Here is a 17,972-nt window from a genome sequence, read left to right as displayed (position 1 = left end):
GATAATAAAGTACTCAAGGCCCTCTGCACTTTCTGCCTGCTGCATGCTGACCTATTTTAACAGGTCTCCAAATGGAAATTATCAACAAGATGCATTGCAGATGTCTTGTACCAGTAGATCTTTAAGAGAATGTGCTAGAATGGCTCACACATTAATGGTTTACCACCTTGTGCTATTTAACACCAAATAAAAATGTATTCGTTCTTGATACCCAGTTGAGGTTACCGTAGAAAGAAAATGTAGATTTAGCTTAATATTGCAATTTGATTCGATTTTATTTCTTTATTTTTAAAGGCGTGCATATTTATAACTTCAGTCTTCAGTATACTAAATATATTTCTAGTGAAATCTGACATCAAAATATAATGTACAATATTAAATATATTTTAAGTGTTTTTTAGCATTTACAAACACATACTGATAAGTTTATATTTTATTGTCCACCCTTGACTTCCAGAATGTGCTAAAACTCTACGGATATGATTTCAGTAGAAAGCAATCTGGTTATTGTGTATTTAAATTCAGTTTGAAATCTTAGGAACTATAGATTCTTTCATGCTGCTCTGAGCAAACAGCCGAACAATTGCCTGTGCAGGTGCAGTTGTATGGCAGGAATCCGAGAGGTTAGTGTGTTGTGTGTCCTTGTCAGGATCAAACGGCGGATGAGACAACGATCATGTGTTGTTGAAGTCCTTCTAAAGTGAGCTGTCAAGAGTTTTTCTTTTTGTAGCCTATGTAAAATATAAAATAAAAGTGTTTTGTGCTGATGTGCACTTGAAGGCTTTGCTTTTGACAGCGGTGGAGTCTTCAGCAATGGACTTGGTATTTGGACTTTTCAGCTTTTATCTATAAAAAGAGAGCGAGAGAGAGAAAGAGAAAGACATCTATGTCCTTTTGGCCTCTGTTCTGTTGCTTTGAAAAGCATTTATTTGACCGGTAGGCCAGGAATCAATAAGTCGTGAGAATGTTAAATCAGTTTATTGAGGACTACAGTACAGAGGTTAATGCATACTCTGATCTCTGAAACATTATAATCTTTTGCCAATTATTTTCCTGCATAATTTGCTTCCTGTTATTTGAGAAAGCACAAGGTCATTCTATAGAATCTTATTGCGTACAATTTTACTAAATTGTTAAGTTCATGACATTCCAGTCAATAATAACTCTTTGTTTTTTTTCTGACCAGACCTTTGCTGACCCTTGGGTCAACTGTCCTTGTTTAACCTATTGGTCTTCTGCATCTTGCCCATCTTGGTCCCTGAAGCCTTGGTGAATAAGGGCATGTTTAACTGAATGTATAGGGTCTTATAATTTGTGTTTGCATTGGAATGATGGGAGAAAAGCTTTGAATGCTGTAATCTCATCATGCTGTGCCACATGCCGTTCTATGAAGCCATTCAGGGATCTTTCTTTAATCAACACATAGCCATTACTTTGCTTGCCATGCAAAAATAACTTGGCTTTATGCTCGTGACCTGTCTTTTCCCTCTTGAATGGAGAACTGGGATTCAGATAGTTTTGTAAGTGCTGTGTTTTGCATTGTTTTTATCTAGGTCTCACTCACCTTCCTGTGCTGCTCAGTGTGCTTTTAACAGAGTGAGCATCAGTGCTTTAATTTGCAGGTGGAGGATGTGAAGTGATTTGCTGTTGGGTGGTTTCCATTTTAAAGTGACACGACACACTTGTAGTGTTGAGTCAGCTAAGTGGCTGTGACCGAGTGAAACACTGCATGACTGGAGCTCAAAAGCAGATGCATTTAAAGGAGTGTTCCATGTTCAACAGCAATGTGCATTATCTGTCATGTTATCTTATTCTTTAGTTTAAAAGAGTAAACAAAATTCACATTTACTGTAATGTACTTACAATGCTGCTAGCGCATTTATTTATGGTGTTTACATCTTGTTGCTGGTCTTTTGAAATAGTGTGTATTTTAACCTTTTATTCAAGAGCAATACCTTGTCCCATAGGCGTTCAATGTAAAGCACATTACAACAAATGACTGATCTCACACATATGAACATGAGTTTAGCACTATATTTAGTAATTTACAGACCCTTTTAACCTTTTAGCTTTTTTTCTCTATAAAAGGTACAAACTGACAAACCTGGCAAGTTTTTTGGATAATCCTTAGCTATTGTTCAGTTAGAAGATTTCTGACAGCACGGGGTCTGACTTTCTCGGCAAAGTATCGCCTCTCACTTGAAACAGTGACATGGTAAATATGCTAATTAAAATGTCTATTAATTACATACATACAGTATATATGTATTTACATGTCTAATTATATTCATATCAGTGTTTCCCACAGCCTTACACTCTATTTGTGGCGGCACTCCCCCGCCCCCATATATAATATATGTATATGCAAATATATTTTCTGCCAGCAGGAGGCGCTTTAAGAGCAGGAGAGATAGAGGTTTCTCCGCTAACAGCTGTAAAGCAGCGACATTGAAAATTTTCTGAATACAGTCGATTACCTTCTGAAATAGTGATATATATAAATAAAAAAAACTTCCACCAGTTTTTGATTTTGAAACGTGTAGTGCTCGTGTTTATTCAATGAAGTCAAAGCCTTTTGGAAAATCTATTTGTGGTGGTCAGTTTTGAATGTGTGGGAAACCCTGCATATAATTTCTATTATAAATAAATGTAATATATAAACAACATTTTTTTTCTGAAATGTATACATGGATGTGCGTGTATTTATATATATATATATATATATATATATATATATATATATACGCACAGATACAGTGGGGAAAATATTTATTTGTAAGTTTGCCCACTTACAAAGAAATGAAGGGACTGTAATTTTTATGTTAGGTTTATTTTAACAAACCGAGACAGAATATCAACCAAGAAAAAAAAGGTTAGAAATTGATTTGCATTTCAGTGAGTGAAATAAGTATTTGACCCCTCACCAACCAGCAAGAAGTCTTGTTCCCACAGATTGGTTATGTGCCCATGTGGAACACTCCTTAGTCCTGCAACTTTAAGAAATTACTCCTAATGTCAGCTCGTTAAGTGTATAAAAGACACCTGTCCACACAATCTGTATCTTCCATTCCAACCTCTCCCATCACCATGGGCAAGACCAAAGAGTTGTCAAAGGGCTACAAGACCATCAGCAAGAAGCTTTGTGAGGAGACAACTGTTGGTGCGATTATTCAGAAATATACTGTACTTTGTCTTCTGGGTTTAAAATCTACATTGTGTAGACTTCACAGATTGTAATGAGGCAAAGGACTCGCCGATGATGCGCCGGTGTAGTAATTATTCATGAAACTGCGTGTTTCATCCTGTAGAAGAGTTTTTGCTTAATTATTAACAACAGTATGTGTGACAGACACTTCAGACTGTGAGACTGTGTACATTAACTGAAAGAAACATTCATGGATTGAAGAAAAGTGTTTGTTTTTGCTTTGCAGAGTTCGCAACAAACACGATTCATTTCCTTTTTTACAGCTACTCTGTGGAACCAATCAAAAGGCTTATGTAAATCCCGCAAAATAAGTTTAACAGTTATTAGAGGTGCCACAGCACATACATTTTTGTTGCAGAGTGAAAATATATTTTTAACTCAACAGGTACGAAATGAAATTGTCTGAAACTAAAGTTGTCTTTCTCCCCTCTTCTCCCTCTACTTTTTGTATAATTTTTCAAAACTGGTAAGAACTAACCGCTGAAACAGGGTTTCATGACCCTTTAAATGACTCTTATCAACCCCCTTTTTAAATGAATAAAAAGCAGTCTGACCAGCACAGTCTGATTCATGAAGAAATAACTCATATAAACTGGTTCTTTTTAGTGAATTAAAAATAATACAGTGTGACCCACATTGTTTGATTCATGATTAAATGACTCTATTGAACAAATTATTTTTATGTATAGTTAAATTATGTAATATCTGTGATGGATTGATGCAAGTTTTGTGACATACTGAATGGTTGTTCATATGAGACATATAGTTATTGTAGTTAAAAAGACACTTTTTTATTACATTATATTTTGTACACATTCGTCTTGTAGGTGAGTCAAAACGTGCTGCTCAAACAATGCATGTTGCAGATGCTTGCGGGAGTGCTTAATCTGTTTTGAACACAGAACTGTTTTGAATATCTCAACATCTGCCCATGCTTCATGAGGTGATAAGTTGTGGGCTATTCCATAAGCAGAGTGGCTCTTTTCCTTTGTGACCACATAGATCATGTTCCCTGTGGGACACCACTCCTGTGTGTTTTTAAGGAGAGAGAAAGTGCCACACTGCATGTCTTGATGGGAAATAACTCCCTGGACACATCAAAAGACTTATTATTGAGTAGCAGGGGATGTCCTCAGGGTCTTTCTATGGGTGCTATTGTCCATGCATCTCAACTTATGCTGCATTCAGCTAACCTTTTAGAGCAGAGAGACTCAGAGACTTCAGAGAGCGGGATGCTTTTTTGTTTATGTGTGTGTGTTTTCCTTGCGAACTTCTGTTTTGTAGGTTTGCTTGTTTTCCTGTGGAGAAGGTGCTCCCCCTCTGTAAATCTGTCAATCATGCACTAATGATCACTAAATTATGGAATAAAACATTCGCAACCACTTGACATTGATATGGCTTCATGTGCACTAATTGCAACGATTATATCTGTATTATTTTTCAAAAAGATCAGTGGGGCACTCCAGTAATTTTCATTAATCATGTACAAAGAAGAGGTAATTAAAAACCCCATTATCACCAATCATTTTGGGTGTTTATGGAGGGATCCGAATATTAATATAATTTAGTTCACACAAGACATATTAAATGCACAAAAGATTATTTCAAGGTCCCGCTGTTTCATAGTGTGCATATTGGCTCTCTCCGTGGAGATTTGCTATAGTAGTTTTTTTCTGTTTGACTTTTTAAGTCACATCCTGTTATTGTGTTTGCACCTTACGGTCATGCTCATGGGTGCACGCTGATGATAACCGCTTCTCTTACTTTGATGGTCCCTTACTGCTGTCACTGAGAAGTTCGACAAGGTCACACATAGTGTGGAAGAGATAGGGTATCGGCAGCAGGTTATCTGTTTACTCCCTATTAAAGTGACACTCAGTTACAAACTGTAATTTAACAGAATTATTCCGCCGCGGTGACCTCACGCAGAGATAAATTACATCCACATTGTGTGACGCACTGCTATCGCGCCCCTCCATCAGCTCATAATCATGCTCTCTCTGCACATATCTGACTGCAAACAGACGCGCATCTGCCGATCAAGATCCAGATCTGGACACAGATTACTGTGGAGCATCCTGCACGCACAGAGCTGGATAATGACATCATTCAGGAAGTCATTGCAGAAAACGACTGTTTCCATAGAAATAGGAAAGAGTGGTAGATTAGCAGTGTTCTTTTTTTTTTAATAAATGCTTTTGAACGTTCTATTAATCAAAGAATCCTGAAAAAAGGTTCCACAAAAATATGAAAAATAAAACAAGCAAAAAATACAGCTGTTTTCAACATTGATAATATTGAGCACCAAATCAATATATTAAAATAATAAAATAAGCATGTGACATTGAAGAATCAGCTTTGATATCACAGGAATAAATAAATAAAACACTCTTATTTTAAATTGTATTAATATTTCACAATGAGGTTGTTTGATGTTACTATTACCATTTAAAATAAAAACTACAGCCTTGATGAAACTTAATCGATGATGATTAGAGGTTTAGGATTAAAATAAAACAAGCAAAAAATCCAGCTGTTTTCAACATTGATATTATTGAGCACCAAATCAATATATTAAAATAATAAAAGAAACGTGACATTGAAGAATCAGCTTTGATATCACAGGAATAAATAGATAAATAAAACACTCTTATTTTAAATCGTATTAATATTTCACAATGAGGTTGTTTGATGTTATTATTACCATTTAAAATAAAAACTACAGCCTTGATGAAACTTCATCGATGATGATTAGAGGTTTAGGATTTTATATATATATATATATATATATATATATATATATATATATATATATATATATATATATATATATATATATATATATATATATATATACTTAAAATGGCAGATTTAATTTTTGGATTTTAGTTACTAGTTTTTAGAATAAATAGGTTTAAACGAACATTTTTCAAACAAACCTTACATTTTCATTTCAGGAAAAAAAAAAAAAAAAATCCTAGGGTCTGAATGTGGCTTACTGGAGGATTTGATTTTTAAAACCAGTTAGCGCCCCCTTGAGGAAGACCCCTTTGTGTCCCCATCATAGTAAACAGTTGTTTGCTGCAGCATGTGACGCCCGACGACTGGTCTTCATGCAGCCTGTCAGTTTGCTGCTGTCTCATTATCAATGGGTGTAGAATGTTGAGGGGCAGAGAAACACAATGGGCCCGTCCCCTCTTTTGCGATAGTTGCACTCTCTCAAATCAGATCGTGCCAAGGCTGTATCACAGTCAGAAAAAAAAAACACACTTGTAGCCAGCCAGTGCCTCTGAACCAAAGTGAAATTGACAGGCTCACTGGAGTGATTGTTCCCTGCACTATTGTTTCTGGCAGGAAATGCTGTTATTGACAAATAAGGATTCGATGAGACTCGGAGATGAACACTTTGGGCTTGGTCAAAAGACTGTATTGGTCTTTTCACTGAGCTCTGATTCTCTGTCCTTTCTCTCCCTTCCTTTCATAGTCTATCTCTTTTTCTCCTCTTTATCTCTCCAGCACTTGATCCATCTGCTGGTTGGTCTCTCCTCCTTATCTCTGTCTGTCTTTTTCTCTCTTTCTATGCACTGCGTGCCCGCACACAGACCATTCCCCCATGTTCTCTTCAGCCAACAGCAGAAACCCAATTACAGCGAACCAGTGGATGTGGCTGTCTGCATGATTAGTGTGGTCTGGTGTAATGTTGATATCATCCCTATGGATTGAGCTGGCCAGGGTCATTAGGCAGCATATTATTGCCTGTCTTTGGTTTCCAGTGGTAAAGGTCAATGGATAGTGAAACCAGAAACTCTTCTTTCTAGAGTGGGTCCGATTGAGGGATCTGCCTGTTTTTGGCAAGGAAAGAAATGCAGAGAGCACTTTTGACCGTGCTTTTCATTATTTAATTTTTGTAGCAAACTTGATCTGTTTGTATTTCTCAGAATCCGAGGGATTTTGTATTTCAGGGTATTGACACTAAATTTTAGAGTGGTGTTGTTGATGCTATAAAAGGGGCGTTGTGCTCAGGCAGGGTCTTTGTCATGTGGTAGCTAGCTGTTCTGCCTAAAAATATGGTAAAAATAGTCTGTGTTGGTTATTAAATTGTGTATTACTTCTATTTTTACTTTTTTAGATATTATATAGATATACTACATTAGTGTTTTATTGCATATGTATTTAACAATAATTTATTATTACATAATTAGTTTGTTTAATATTGTCCTTGCCATACTTTGTTTCAGGGATTTGCACAAACCCTTAACACTAAGAATGAGAAGTACATGTTATGCAGAAAAAAAAGTTACAGGTACCTTTTGCTTTTCCAACCCAAGGATATTCTGAATAATAGAAAGATGCAGCCATGATGTGGTTCCTCTCATATTGAGACAGAGAGCAGTTCTGCCTGTGGTTCAGCGAATCTGAGATCGCTGTCTGCAGCAGGTCTGCAAAGAGCCAGGGGCAACTACAGTTACTAGAGACAGTAATGAGGGAAGTAATAACCTCTCTTGCACACACACCCCATTACTTCTATAAGGCAGGTATAAGCACACCAGTCATTTCTGGTCCCTCAGATTCCCTCATCTGAACTATAGAGGCAGATAAACCGAGTGATCTTTAGTTGGATCCAGATCAAGACAAATTCAAGTATGAGGACCTGCCTGAGAAGAAAGAGCTGAATTGCTTCATCCTGAGTGCCTCAGATGTGTTTGGGAAAAAAAAAGAGTTGTTCTTATCCTCTGATATATATATATTTATATATATTTTAAGAGAGAGAGAGAGACAGTGAAAATGGACTAAGTGAGTTCGCATCAATTTAAAGAGTAGTTAGATCTCACTTTTTTTTTATAAGGAGGCATGCAAGAACTTTGCAGAGCACTGCTTCTTTTTGAACGTCTTATTCACACAAATGATGGTACCAGAATACACAAGGTCAGTGCAGATTCACAGCTGCCAGTCAACATCAAGGCCGCTTTTATTGCAACAACAACCCGTCATGTGGTTCTAAACCACCGCCTACGTTTAACCAACTGCTTAAAGCCTAACGCTAACACCTGCTGATCGCGCGAGTAAATCACTGCACTGTCTGCCATGTTTACACGTTCTGCAGACTCAACACGTACAGTGTCTCCCCACTGCAACCCCCTACTTGCCTATAGTAATGGCTCATTTATTTTCCTGTTGCTATATAAGCCAGTGCTGCTGCCCGTGTCGGAGTTTCTTTGCTGCGCTTCGACAGAGCAGAAATGGGACTCCGTCACAAAGATGCCCTGTTTATTCCTCCAAGACTGCCTATTAGTGCAGCTTGCCTGCTGGGGAAGCCACATCCTGGGACGACGACATTAAAGCGCATTCGTACCAGGGAAGAAGCCGCTAATACTCGCTCCATACTACCCTACATACTTCTCTGTCTGCATTAATTCATCCCTCCGTCTACGCGGGTGACTTTGACAGCCCACCCTGTGCTCCGCCGCCCTCTTCTTTTTCCTCTGCCTCGTTTGGCAGGTTGTTGTTCTCAGAACATACAGATGGAAAACAGCTTCAAAAGAAAAAGAAACACATGGATGACTTGGGTAACAGAGAACACAACTGTGAAAAATATAAAAAATATATATAAAAATAAAAGAAACCTTAGTAAAATGACAAGAATAAGAAAAATGTGGTATATAAAAAGTGGAACACATGGCACACTTTCGATTTTTTTGCCCAAGGGGTGCAGCGCAGGTAACAGATTGACAATCTTCACTCTGTCTGTCTGTCTAACGCAAGAGAGTGAAGAAAGTAGTCACAAAAACCCACGAGCTTGGCTGCTTGCACAGAAATTGGTTTTTGTATGAGCGAGCGTTGTGAATAAATCCACCTAGGCCTGGTTATATAGGTAGAAGGGGTTGGTAAGACATCCCACCTGTAACTTAATTGATTTGTTCTTAGAATTTTATCAGTTTCCTGTTTATAATGATGTTGTATTTATTCGCCTGTGCTTGGTTAAAGGTCTTCGTCTGTGCAAAGCACACAGTTGAACCACAAAGTAAAGGAATAAGAAAATAAATAATAAAAAATGTAGCATATGTATGTGCAAAGATACTTCTCATAAGTGTGGGATTGTGAGTAGAGCATGTGCATACAGCCGTATATTTTTAGAATTTCTTTTATTCTTAATTTAACTTATTTAATTTTGTTTTTATATTGATTCGTTTCTTGTTTTTGTTTGTGATTAATGTTACCAAGTTAATCCTACTACTTAATACATATTGATTTATGTCATTCTAATGTGAATATTAACTAAAGAGGTCATAGGACCATAGGCAATACTTTGTAGAAACTTCAGGAACCACTGTGTAGTTAAAATAATTATGTAACTTGTAATCACTTTCAAATTATTAGTTTCTGTTTTCATTTTACTGTGCAAAACATTTTGATTTGATTCTGATTTAAAGTCTCTGTAATCACTTAAACCGTTTTTAATAAGGTTTTAATAATAAAAAATGGCCTGCAGTGTCAGAATTAATTTGAACCTATAAGCAAATTATATCCATTGGTCAATTTTTACCATATTAGGAGCATAATTCACAAGATCATGCAATTCATTCCAGTTTATTCATATGCTATGTTCTGTAAAGTTTGACAGCAGTAACAAAGTTTATATAACATGTTTCTCATTCTTCATAAAATGTGTGCATGAATACATTTGAAGCATATTTAGCTTCCCCAATATGACCGACAGCTGTGTTCTTGTGCTGCTGTGTGAACATAGCCATTGAGTGCCCAACAACAGTGTTCTCTCCATATCAGCATAAAACTATAATATTTTAATAAGCACTTTATGCTGCTGTTTTTATATTGTGTGTGGGAGCATTTCCCATTACTTTGTGTGTGTGTGTGTGTGTGTGTGTGTACTGTGGAATTAGCATGAGGCAGCTCCTGCTGACTAGTCTAGCTGGTAGCTCTTTGTCAGTCAGTGCTGTGGGTGGGCAGTCTGCTGATTTAGGGAGGAAGTGAGTCTGCAGTTATGGAGTGTTAGTAATCATTCTCACCTGCTGGAGACTGGGATACAGCTGGGAGCACAGGGGTGCTGCCTCATCCGCAAATCAGGTGTTGGTAACTACTTCCCCCTCCTACTATTTTCTGCCTGTCGTCAAATGATGAGGATTCCAATGCTTTTACTCATTTATTGTCAAAATAAAGCTGAAAAACTGAGTCAGAGATTGCAAGTAGCAGCAGAGAGAGCTTTCTTAGGAAGCTTATGAACTCCAGCGATGATCAAGTCTAATACAGATGTCGTAATTAACGTGTGACAGGCCTAACAGGGTGTAAAGCGCAGCGGTGCAGTGGCTGATCCCTTAATGTGTCTCGTTCCCGCAGGGTGGACTGAGGAACAGCAAGCACGAGTGTACGCTCTCGTCACAGGAGTATGTGCACGAGCTGCGCTCAGGGATCTCCGAAGACAGACTGCTCAACTGCCTGGAGTCCCTGCGCGTGTCCTTGACCAGCAACCCCGTCAGGTCAGTCACTCTTTCCTAACACACTCTTGTCTACAGAACTAACCATTCCATTCTCCCCACATTCTGATGAGAAACCTGACATATCACCACTCATTTCAGCAACCTCCTACCACCTACTCACTGTGAAATGAAAAGTCAACCCTCGTTTTTCTGTCTGCGCGTGGCAATCTTGGCGGATTTCTTTCAGGTTGCTAATTGGAAACCTGTCAATGAGTCTCTTAACCTCCGGTTTCGTATGGATCCCCATTTCTGATGAAATGAGTGTAGCCCATAGCACAGGCCGGCTAAATGAGTGCATCCACCAGTCACTTTAACCCGGCCCTGTCATCTCCCCCTCTCTATCTATTAAGCTCTAATAGATAGGAAATCCTTTTTTTTTAACACTTCAGACAGCCAGCCATTTTCTGAAACGTTAATAAGGACACCAAACCACCACTACCAAGACCAGACGCCTTTGCTTTCAAGTATCTCCTTTAAAGTGTGTATCCTGTCGTTTCTCGACTGATTTCTTAATCTTTTTTGATCATGCTTTATGTAGTACTTGCAGTAATAATTTGCAGTTTTCTCTCCCCCTCCCCCATATTATTATTTTTAATTAATTAATTAATTAATTAATTAAATTAAATTAATTAATTCATTCATTCATAATAAGACTCCCCCAGCCTGTTCTCCCAGAAAATCGTCTCACCTTCCCTCTCATGGATGGAATTTTCAAATTTAATTTGGTCCCAGTAGCTCAGAGGAACAGTGTGTGACAGCAGACTCTCTCAATTATTTACCAGAGCACTGTCTGAGAGATGGCTCTTAATGTGAATCAATGAGAGTAGCGTATAAAGTGGTCATCACACAATTGGCAGGGAGACGATCTCTTTAGGTCCACTGTAGCGCAGTGGGAGAAAGGACCCAAGTGGAACCACCATTTGATCCGATGGCATTATGCGTCTTGCTCTCAACAGATGTGTTTTGCACTGGAAAGCAATTAATAGACGGCACTGCCCTTCTCCCCAGACGGCGGTACATTGCAGAAAGTAAAAGGAACTCAAACACCGGAATGGCTTTGCTATTGTTTTCCTGCCACAGAACACATAATCTAGAATGTGAGTTGTAGAACACTGCGCCTCAAGGTAATCTCTTGTTATTGGCCTAATTAAATGAAGGGATGGCATCTCGTTCTGTTGTCTTTATCAGATCATCACAGTGTGGCGTCAGGGCCCCGTGCATCCAATTATTTACTCCACCATTAGCCATTAATCATGGGAAATGGATACAGAGCATTGTTCTTTGAGAAGCCCGCACTTCGTACCCACATTAGGAGAGGTTGTTTATAAAGATCAGACTTGCTGGATGAAGATGAGTGGCGTCAGCACTTCCTCTCGGTGAAAGGGCAGTTTGTGCTGAGGGGCCGGCGAGGCCAGGACCACCCTCCAGGCGTTTGCAAATGGCTGAACTTGTGAGTTCGCAGTCAGAGAGGGATACCAAGTGGTGTCTCGCTCACCCACTGAAGGTCAGGTCTTGCTTGGAGAGAAGCACCCTGGGGTGACGTGATACTTGGTCGACGTGATGATATCATTTAACTTTTACCTCAGTTTATGCAATTTATTTCTTTTAAGCATGCTTTCATGCATTACAGTTAATGAGTTGAGCTAATTATTACGGATCACAAAACACAATATCTGCCTATGTTCTGAATACTGTATGTTAATGTAACCTTTACAGTGTTCTGGGTTTACGTAGTTGAGACATTCAACCCAATGACAAGAACTTAATGCAGTGCTGTTTGTGTAAGTGGACAGTTTCATGTGCAGTTTCAGGTTTATTCTATTTGCAACGACCATCTAAAGACAATTTGAGACTGAGGTATTACATATTGTAAAAGTAGTTTCTTTAGATTAAGAAATCAAAGATTAGCGAGACTTGCTCCATCCCACACAGATGAGAGGAAGTTAGGTGTTTGCTTAAAGTTTATTTCCTATGTGACCCAACTAATTTCTCCTCTCTTGTTTTTTTTAAACAAGACTGCGTCCAAGTTTGAAATGTTTGGACATAAAGCCACAGTATGTGCTGAACGAGAAATTAATTTGTGATGAAATGACCCCAAGTTCCTTCACTTTGCCAAGGTGCAATTACTCATGAGTCTGTTCATACCTTATCTCTGTCCTCCGCAAGAAGCATGAATTTGTTTTAAGTCATGATTCCTGCAACATGTTCGGTTCCATAATAATCAAACTGCACTCGTAGGAATGCAGAAATGGGGCATATTCATATAAAATTATCACACATTCAAGTGTTGCCTTTAATGGAATGGAATACTAATAATGTCAATACTGTTTTGAATTTATGCTTCAAGTTTGTCACAGGGCAACTCTGTTGTTCTGTAAGGATTTTTTTTCATTCACTTGGGATACACTGAAGTAGTGTATATATATATACAAAATAACAGCCTATGGTAAAAACATCTACGATGTGAATGTAAAGAAAGTTATGGAGCCCAGGCTGCTATTATCTCCCTGAGATTTCGGTCCTTGAATATGAGAACAGAATATTCTGTGCTCAGTTCAAGTTCAGTAGACAACATGACAATTTTTTGCACTTATTTAGTTTAAAAGTAGACATGTCAGTCTTTCTATAGATATATCTCTCATGTCTCTTCGTTGAGTATTCACGGAGTTACAGTTCATTTTATTGATGCATCTGTAAATGAAGATCAGCGCAGACAAAGGCTGCAGACAGGACACCCTGTTATCTTTATTTTATAAATGCACAAAGTTTTGTTGTTATTATGGCTGTATACAAAAAAGTAGACCCTTTACAGATCCGATTAATGTATTTCTCATATCTGTATGATCAAAAATGTCAGTGTAATTTAAGTTATTTTCGGGATTATCAGGAGAAAATACCTCATAACGGGTATACGCATTAATTGACCCCAAAGGGTTGAACATAAAATACTAGCCACCATGACAATCTAATGGCATAAGCCCTAGAAATCTAAATGACTGTAAAATGATTTTTTATTTAATACACAAGTTTTAACAAAAGTAAGTACTTACAAGCTTTATAATGTAATTTAATGTAAGCTTCACATTTCTGATTTTGAATCCTCCAAAAAAATGGGCCAGAATGATAATGATGATTAATTATAACAGATATGATTTCAACTGAGCCTAGCTTGTATGGAATATCCTTTTAAGATAATCATTAATTTTATACATTTTAATAATCAAATATGCTTTGTACATCGATCAAGTACAATATAGATATGTAAGTAAGAAGAACTGAGGTCGTGTCACTGTCTGGTTATCTCCTCTCATTGGTTGGCCTGGATTTATGTAATAGTTTAATTGTCTGGGCTGAGCACCTGTTTGGCTGTCCAGGTGGCTGCTGGGTTGGAGGAGACTCTCATTTCCCAGTGGTCCTTCACAGGTGTGGAGCGCAAAGACTCACATATCTATACACAGATGTCTGTGCTTGGGGCAGATACAGCATCTTCCTTCAACATTTCACTTTTTATTGTTTTTTTTTCACCACCTTCCTCTCATTTTTTTTTAAATACATTTTTTTTTCTACCAATCATCTGCTGCTCATTTTGGTAGACCAAAATCACTTCTTCATCTTCTGGCTTTTTCTCACTATGGATCCATCATTCTCTCACACTTGTAGTCTTGTTTCATTAACTCTGAATTCTCAGCCTTGCCAAAATGCAGACTAACAGATAATCATTTGGTCTTATTTCTTCATTCATGGAGAGTTAATATGCACTGTAACTAATGGCAGCCATTTCCTCTTGCCTTTCTCAAGCTTTCGTACTCTCTGGTTTTATTTCTTTCTGATGCAGCTGCACAAACAGTGCCACAGGCTTGCAATGTAGTGCAAAAACAATATTACAATGCAAGAAGTAATCCAGAACTTTCTTAACTCCCACTCATGCATAAAACCCTCCAGCTTTGTCATCCATTCCAACAGCTCCGATGGATCTTGCACTTTCGCACGCGGACGAGCAATGAGAGCTCTCCAGTGGCGTATAGGCTGCGCTGATTCTTCATCAATGCACCACCAATAGGAATTCGCGTTTCGTCCACGACATGGCCTCACTGCACTCCTCGGAACGTCTAAAGGGCTTGACTTTTCACTTTCTTGTGCTAAGCCCTCGGTATTACGCTCTCCGCTTTTACATTCCACTTTAAATCCCAGCTGTGACTTCCGTATTGAATCTGCAGGCTCTAAGATATATTCGCAGGAGAAAATCAGACAAACCTGAACTTGGCTCCAACTTTTCATTATGTCCAAATCTTTATGGTGGAGCTGTTGCATTTTTCCCTAGAGGGTGTTTTTTTTAAGTAGTAGTACTTCTTTCTTTCTTTCTTTATTTTCCAGTGTAGGGTTTGAATGTGAACTAGCCGTGTGTTGTAGTTAGCAGTGTAGGACATGAGCCTGAGGAAGCAGAGATGTGTATTGGAGTGAAGATGTGCTGACACTACCAGCTGCCCCACAGAGCCTGTGAATCCATCATTCTGCCTATGCGGCCGTCCTTCACTGAGCCCCCGTGGACACATGTGCAGAAGGTAATGGGCTTATTAGTGCCTTTGAAGATTTGATACTCCTTAACAGGAATCCGTTCAGCCTCGGATCCTGAAGGCTGTAGCCCTACTCGAGGCTTTGAACGAGTACCGAATGGTAGACTATGAAACAATCACACTCCAGGTGTCACGATGTGTGTTCTTTTAAGCACCAGACTGCTTAGAAGTGCACATCCACCTGTATTGCCACTTTGTAAGATGGGAATCTATTTGTCTTTTCCAAAACCCAGTGAATGTGTGTGGAGGCAGCATTTAAGGCATCAGGGCGTCTGTCCTTTCCAAAAGGTGGGCTTCTTAATTATAAGGCTTCCAAAGAGGCAAGGAAGCAGTGTAATTAAATTAGGCAAAGATTCTTAAAGGTAGTGCATGCATTCTTATTAAGCATTATCATAATGCGTGTCTGTGTGTGTCCAAGATTGTGGATAAGGAGAGAGAAATAACTATGATCCAGTGCCTGCCAAAAGTTTGGAAATGCCCTAGGCAAAGTGGGGTTTTGGACAATGTCAACATAAATCCTTATTATTTTATTGATTGCATAAGGGATAACGCAAACTATGAAAACATGCATCAAAGCCATCTCTAAACTGTTCTAATTCATCTGTTGTGTACTAACCTTAATTAGCTATCAATCAGTGGCATTTTAGTACTATTAATATACTTTAATTTTAGTCAGTTTGCTATTTGTATTTGTCTTTTTATAATTTTATTTTATATTTCTGTTTAGCATTTACAGTATTGTTCAAAATAATAGCAGTACAATGTGACTAACCAGAATAATCAAGGTTTTTAGTATATTTTTTATTGCTACGTGGCAAACAAGTTACCAGTAGGTTCAGTAGATTGTCAGAAAACAAACAAGACCCAGCATTCATGATATGCACGCTCTTAAGGCTGTGCAATTGGGCAATTAGTTGAAAGGGGTGTGTTCAAAAAAATAGCTGTGTCTACCTTTGACTGTACAAACTCAAAACTATTTTGTACAAACATTTTTTTTTTCTGGGATTTAGCAATCCTGTGAATCACTAAACTAATATTTAGTTGTATGACCACAGTTTTTTAAAACTGCTTGACATCTGTGTGGCATGGAGTCAACCAACTTGTGGCACCTCTCAGCTGTTATTCCACTCCATGATTCTTTAACAACATTCCACAATTCATTCACATTTCTTGGTTTTGCTTCAGAAACAGCATTTTTGATATCACCCCACAAGTTCTCAATTGGATTAAGGTCTGGAGATTGGGCTGGCCACTCCATAACATTAATTTTGTTGGTTTGGAACCAAGACTTTGCCCGTTTACTAGTGTGTTTTGGGTCATTGTCTTGTTGAAACAACCATTTCAAGGGCATGTCCTCTCCAGCATAGGGCAACATGACCTCTTCAAGTATTTTAACATATGCAAACTGATGATCCCTGGTATGCGATAAATAGGCCCAACACCATAGTAGGAGAAACATGCCCATATCATGATGCTTGCACCTCCATGCTTCACTGTCTTCACTGTGTACTGTGGCTTGAATTCAGAGTTTGGGGGTCGTCTCACATACTGCCTGTGGCCCTTGGACCCAAAAAGAACAATTTTACTCTCATCAGTCCACAAAATGTTCCTCCATTTCTCTTTAGGCCAGTTGATATGTTCTTTGGCAAATTGTAACCTCTTCTGCACATGCCTTTTTTTTAACAGAGGGACTTTGCGGGGGATTCTTGAAAATAGATTAGCTTCACACAGACGTCTTCTAACTGTCACAGTACTTACAGGTAACTCCAGACTGTCTTTGATCATCCTGGAGGTGATCATTGGCTGAGCCTTTGCCATTCTGGTTATTCTTCTATCCATTTTGATGGTTGTCTTCCGTTTTCTTCCACGTCTCTCTGGTTTTGCTCTCCATTTTAAGGCATTGGAGATCATTTTAGCTGAACAGCCTATCATTTTTTGCACCTCTTTATAGGTTTTCCCCTCTCTAATCAACTTTTTAATCAAAGTACGCTGTTCTTCTGAACAATGTCTTGAACGACCCATTTTCCTCAGCTTTCAAATGCATGTTCAACAAGTGTTGGCTTCATCCTTAAATAGGGGCCACCTGATTCACACCTGTTTCTTCACAAAATTGATGACCTCAGTGTCAGTGATTGAATGCCACACTGCTATTTTTTTGAACACACCCCTTTCAACTAATTCAACTAATTGCCCAATTGCACAGCCTTAAGAGCGTGCATATCATGAATGCTGGGTCTCATTTGTTTTCTGAGAATCTACTGAACCTACTGGTAACTTGTTTGCCACGTAGCAATAAAAAAATATACGAAAAACCTTGATTATTCTGGTTAGTCACATTGTACTGCTATTATTTTGAACAATACTGTATATATATATATATATATATATATATATATATATATATATATATATATATATATATATATATATATATATATACATACATACATACATGCACACACGCGTGCACACACACACACACACTCTCACTCACACACACACACACTTTTTTTTACAGGAATTATAATTAATAATTATAGTGAAGTATTATAGTAAATATGGAACACTAACAACGCTGCTGTCGACCAGTAAATCTACTGTTTAAAAAGAAATTAAGAAAATAAATAAATAACCAAAGAAACCTATTCTAAGTTTAATCTCTTTAGGCAATCAGGCATCACAGATGCAAGTGGCTTT

At 38.1% G+C, this 17,972-nt stretch overlaps 1 protein-coding gene across 8 annotated transcripts in view; it reads left to right on the top strand.

The window, feature by feature from the left end:
- Positions 1-17,972, top strand: part of diaph2 (diaphanous-related formin 2) — a 381,616-nt gene that overhangs the window by 93,437 nt on the left and 270,207 nt on the right. For all 8 annotated transcript variants that reach the window (XM_026280881.1, XM_026280882.1, XM_026280884.1 and 5 more), the window contains one exon: positions 10,562-10,701. In XM_026280881.1, coding sequence (XP_026136666.1) covers positions 10,562-10,701 — 140 coding nt within the window. The remainder of the gene's footprint in view (positions 1-10,561; positions 10,702-17,972) is intronic.

Source organism: Carassius auratus, chromosome 14, assembly GCF_003368295.1.
Source record: "Carassius auratus strain Wakin chromosome 14, ASM336829v1, whole genome shotgun sequence".
Taxonomy (NCBI): domain Eukaryota; kingdom Metazoa; phylum Chordata; class Actinopteri; order Cypriniformes; family Cyprinidae; genus Carassius; species Carassius auratus.
The sequence above is the reverse complement of the archived record's forward strand: the minus strand, read 5'-3'. Positions and strand labels throughout refer to the sequence as shown.